Source organism: Nicotiana attenuata, chromosome 8, assembly GCF_001879085.1.
Source record: "Nicotiana attenuata strain UT chromosome 8, NIATTr2, whole genome shotgun sequence".
NCBI lineage: Eukaryota > Viridiplantae > Streptophyta > Magnoliopsida > Solanales > Solanaceae > Nicotiana > Nicotiana attenuata.
Genome location: NC_031996.1, coordinates 6688529 through 6689676, shown reverse-complemented (window position 1 = coordinate 6689676; position 1148 = coordinate 6688529). Strand labels below are relative to the sequence as shown.

The 1148-nt window shown below is 47.7% G+C and overlaps 1 protein-coding gene across 1 annotated transcript; it reads right to left on the bottom strand.

Moving 5' to 3' along the window:
• LOC109231759 (RNA-directed DNA polymerase homolog) lies at window positions 693-1112 on the bottom strand (the record flags this gene model as incomplete). The annotated part of the gene is made up of 1 exon (XM_019397391.1): window positions 693-1112. A coding segment is annotated over exon 1 (420 nt), but the record flags the coding sequence as incomplete, so codon positions are not given.

Here is a 1148-nt window from a genome sequence, read left to right as displayed (position 1 = left end):
CCGGAATATAAGCAAGACTACCCATGCTGGCGGACTTCCTACTCAATGCATCGGCCACCACATTGGCTCTCCCCGGGTGATACAAAATAGTAACATCATAATCCTTCAGTAGCTCCAACCACCTCCTCTGCCTCAAGTTCAACTCCTTCTGCTTGAACAAGTACTGCAGACTCTTGTGATCAGTGTACACCTCACACGTCACGCCATATAGGTAATGCCTCCAAATCTTCAAAGCATGAACAATGGCTGCCAACTCTAGATCATGAACCGGATAATTTTTCTCGTGGATCTTCAACTGCCTTGAAGCATAATCAATGACTCTGCCATCCTGCATCAATACCGCACCAAGCCCATACGGGAAGCATCACAATAAACTGTATGAGGCCCTGAGCCGTGGGCAAAACCAATATCGGTGCCGTAGTCAGAGCTGTCTTGAGCTTCTGAAAGCTCGCCTCACACTCATCTAACCATCTGAACTGGGCACCCTTCTGGGTCAATCTGGTCATCGGGGCTGCTACGGATGAAAATCCCTCTACGAACCGGCGGTAATAACCTGCTAACCCCAAGAAACTCCGAATCTCAGTAGCTGATGCTGGTCGAGGCCAGTTCTTGACTGCCTCAATCTTCTTCGGGTCCACCTGAATACCCTCTGTTGATACGACATGACCCAGAAATGCAACCGAACTCAACCAGAACTCGCACTTCGAGAACTTAGCGTATAACTGACTATCCTTCAGAGTCTGAAGAACCACTCTGTGGTGCTGCTCGTGCTCCTCCTGACTGCGGGAGTACACTAGAATATCATCAATAAAGACTATCACGAACAGGTCCAAGTAAGGTCTGAACACTCGGTTTATCAACTCCATAAATGCGGCTGGGGCATTGGTCAACCCAAATGACATGACCAAAAACTCATAATGCCCATACCGAGTGCGGAAAGCTGTCTTAGGGACATCAGACGCCCTAATCCTCAGCTGATGGTAGCCAGATCTCAAGTCTACCTTTGAAAACACCTTCGCACCTTGAAGCTGGTCAAACAAATCATCAATCCTCGGCAGTGGATACTTGTTCTTTATCGTCACCTTGTTCAATTGCCGGTAATCAATGCACATCCTCATCGATCCATCCTTTTTCTTCACAAATAACAC